Below are 2,015 nucleotides of genomic sequence, written 5' to 3'. Positions count from 1 at the left end.
TAAAATAAAATAAAATAAAATAAAATAAAATAAAATAAAATAAAATAAAATAAAATAAAATAAAATAAAATAAAATAAAATAAATAGAGGACCACAAAATAAAATAAGAAAAATGGTAAGGAAGAGAGAATCAGGCTCTTCACAAATTAACTCACAACTGAATTGCTGACTTATGCAAATTAATCATACCAGATCAACTTCTTTTATTTCTCCAAAAAGGAAACACAGATCTTTCTTCCCCTTTCATGCCATTTAGTTGAAGATTTCCATTTAAGCAAGCAAATAACTTTCTACTGCCAGCTCTCAGTAGCTGAAACTCAGAAATAATAAGAGCAGGGAAGAATCTAGAGAAGAAAAGGTAAAATAAAATTGTGCCATGTCCAAGGACTCGCCTGGGCTCAGGATTTGATCAATTATCCATGGAGTAACTTCCATTGAAAGTGACAGGAGCTACACTTGGCCTCACACTGCAAAGGAGAGATGATTCTCTGTGCTCTGGGGAGAAGGAGGGATGATGGGATCAGCTCCTCCTTCAGTTAATCAGGTCAGACCTTTCATTAAACTCACCTTGTGCTCCAGAAATTCTTTATTTCAGCGCTGGAGAGCTGGCAGGTTTTAAAGAAAAATGCACGAAGGTGATGATTTCAATCAAAGGAAATTTCCTGGACTCTGATGTGTCCTCAGGTTGCTTGGGTACAAAAGGGCAATTCCAGGACATGGCAAATGCTGAAGGGAACTTTTGGCCTTTCAGTCATCCATCATTTGCAAGAGCATCAGGGATGGATCTGGAATGGACTACACATGAATTCATAATTTGGATGCGCTAATTACAGTTTTTACTGACTTTGGTATAATTGCACTTGGAAATCAGTGGTAATAAAGTGTACACCCTCTGTGAGGTAACACAGAGTGAACAGACGTGTCCTTCCTGGAGTATTTCCAACCTAAATCCAGTTAAAGACAAGAGAGAATAAAAAGTCAGCAAAAGGATGGGACAAGCAAAGGGACAAGACCACCCTAACCTGGCAGATCATGGAGTGAGGAGAAGAGGCAGCTTCACCTCACCAGCTGCAGACAGCTGAGTGTCAACTTGGCACTCCAGTCTCCCTTAAAGGGCAAAAGACTCCAGGGATATTTCATTTTTATTGTTCTAAATCAAACTTTTAACGTAGCTGGATGAGCTGTGTGTGAGAAACATGTAATTCTGCCCTTGATGCTGAAGAGAGCCTGTGGCGAGGTACCTCTCCTTAGGTACAGGTGTCCACACTGTAGGTGTCTCAAGTGATCCTTATTCCTTGCATTTCACCCCTGGAAGCTTTTTCTGGGCACTGCAAAGGGAATATCAATGTGCTGGGAGCAGAGTGCAGTGTGCAGAGAGCTGACCACAGGGAGGGAAAGGCAGCGTGGCCTGTTTGGCATGTGAGGGTTGAAAGTGTGAAGTGTTTTGGCAGCCCTGAGAGAAGGGATCCCATCAGTCACTCAGGAGAGATGGGCAGTGAGGGAGAACAGCCCTGAGAAATGGGGAAGGTTTTAAATAACCTGGTAATGAAATCAGGTAACCATTTGATCATGATTTCTGACATCAACACCATCTCTTCTCTCCCCAGGTGCCCCCTCCGTGTTCATCACTGCCTGGACTATTGTCAGGATTTACTTTTTCGATGTTGGGTAAGCCTGTGCACTCAATTATCTTTCTTTTATAAATCTGCTTTCCTTTATGGCCAAGGAAAGCCCTGCAGCTGTAGTAACCCAAAACCCAGCAGCTCCTCAGTGGCACCTCTCCCCTGCCAGCAGGATCCAGGAAACGCTCCAAGGTCTCCCTGAAATGTCATTTTAGGCAAATCACTCTCCCTCTTTCCTTCCCAGTGCCTAGCTCAGGATATTTGCTGACCTTGATGGTTCCATTTGGCCCCGTGCTCAGAGCAGAGCTTTGCACCCTGCAGAACTGACACTAAACATCAGGGAATTAATAAACACACCCCATTCTGTCCCACAGAAAAAGGCCTTCTCCTTCT

At 42.9% G+C, this 2,015-nt stretch overlaps 1 protein-coding gene across 2 annotated transcripts in view; it reads left to right on the top strand.

Moving 5' to 3' along the window:
* The window catches only part of VIPR1 (vasoactive intestinal peptide receptor 1), a 105,014-nt gene that overhangs the window by 83,942 nt on the left and 19,057 nt on the right, over positions 1-2,015 (top strand). For both annotated transcript variants that reach the window (XM_015619938.3, XM_015619940.3), the window contains exon 8: positions 1,608-1,668. In XM_015619938.3, the coding sequence (XP_015475424.1) occupies positions 1,608-1,668 (61 nt within the window). The remainder of the gene's footprint in view (positions 1-1,607; positions 1,669-2,015) is intronic.

The sequence above is a fragment of the Parus major genome, chromosome 2, assembly GCF_001522545.3.
Source record: "Parus major isolate Abel chromosome 2, Parus_major1.1, whole genome shotgun sequence".
NCBI classification, from domain to species: Eukaryota; Metazoa; Chordata; class Aves; order Passeriformes; family Paridae; genus Parus; species Parus major.
Note: the sequence above shows the minus strand (reverse complement) of the source record. Positions and strands in the feature narration are given on the sequence as shown.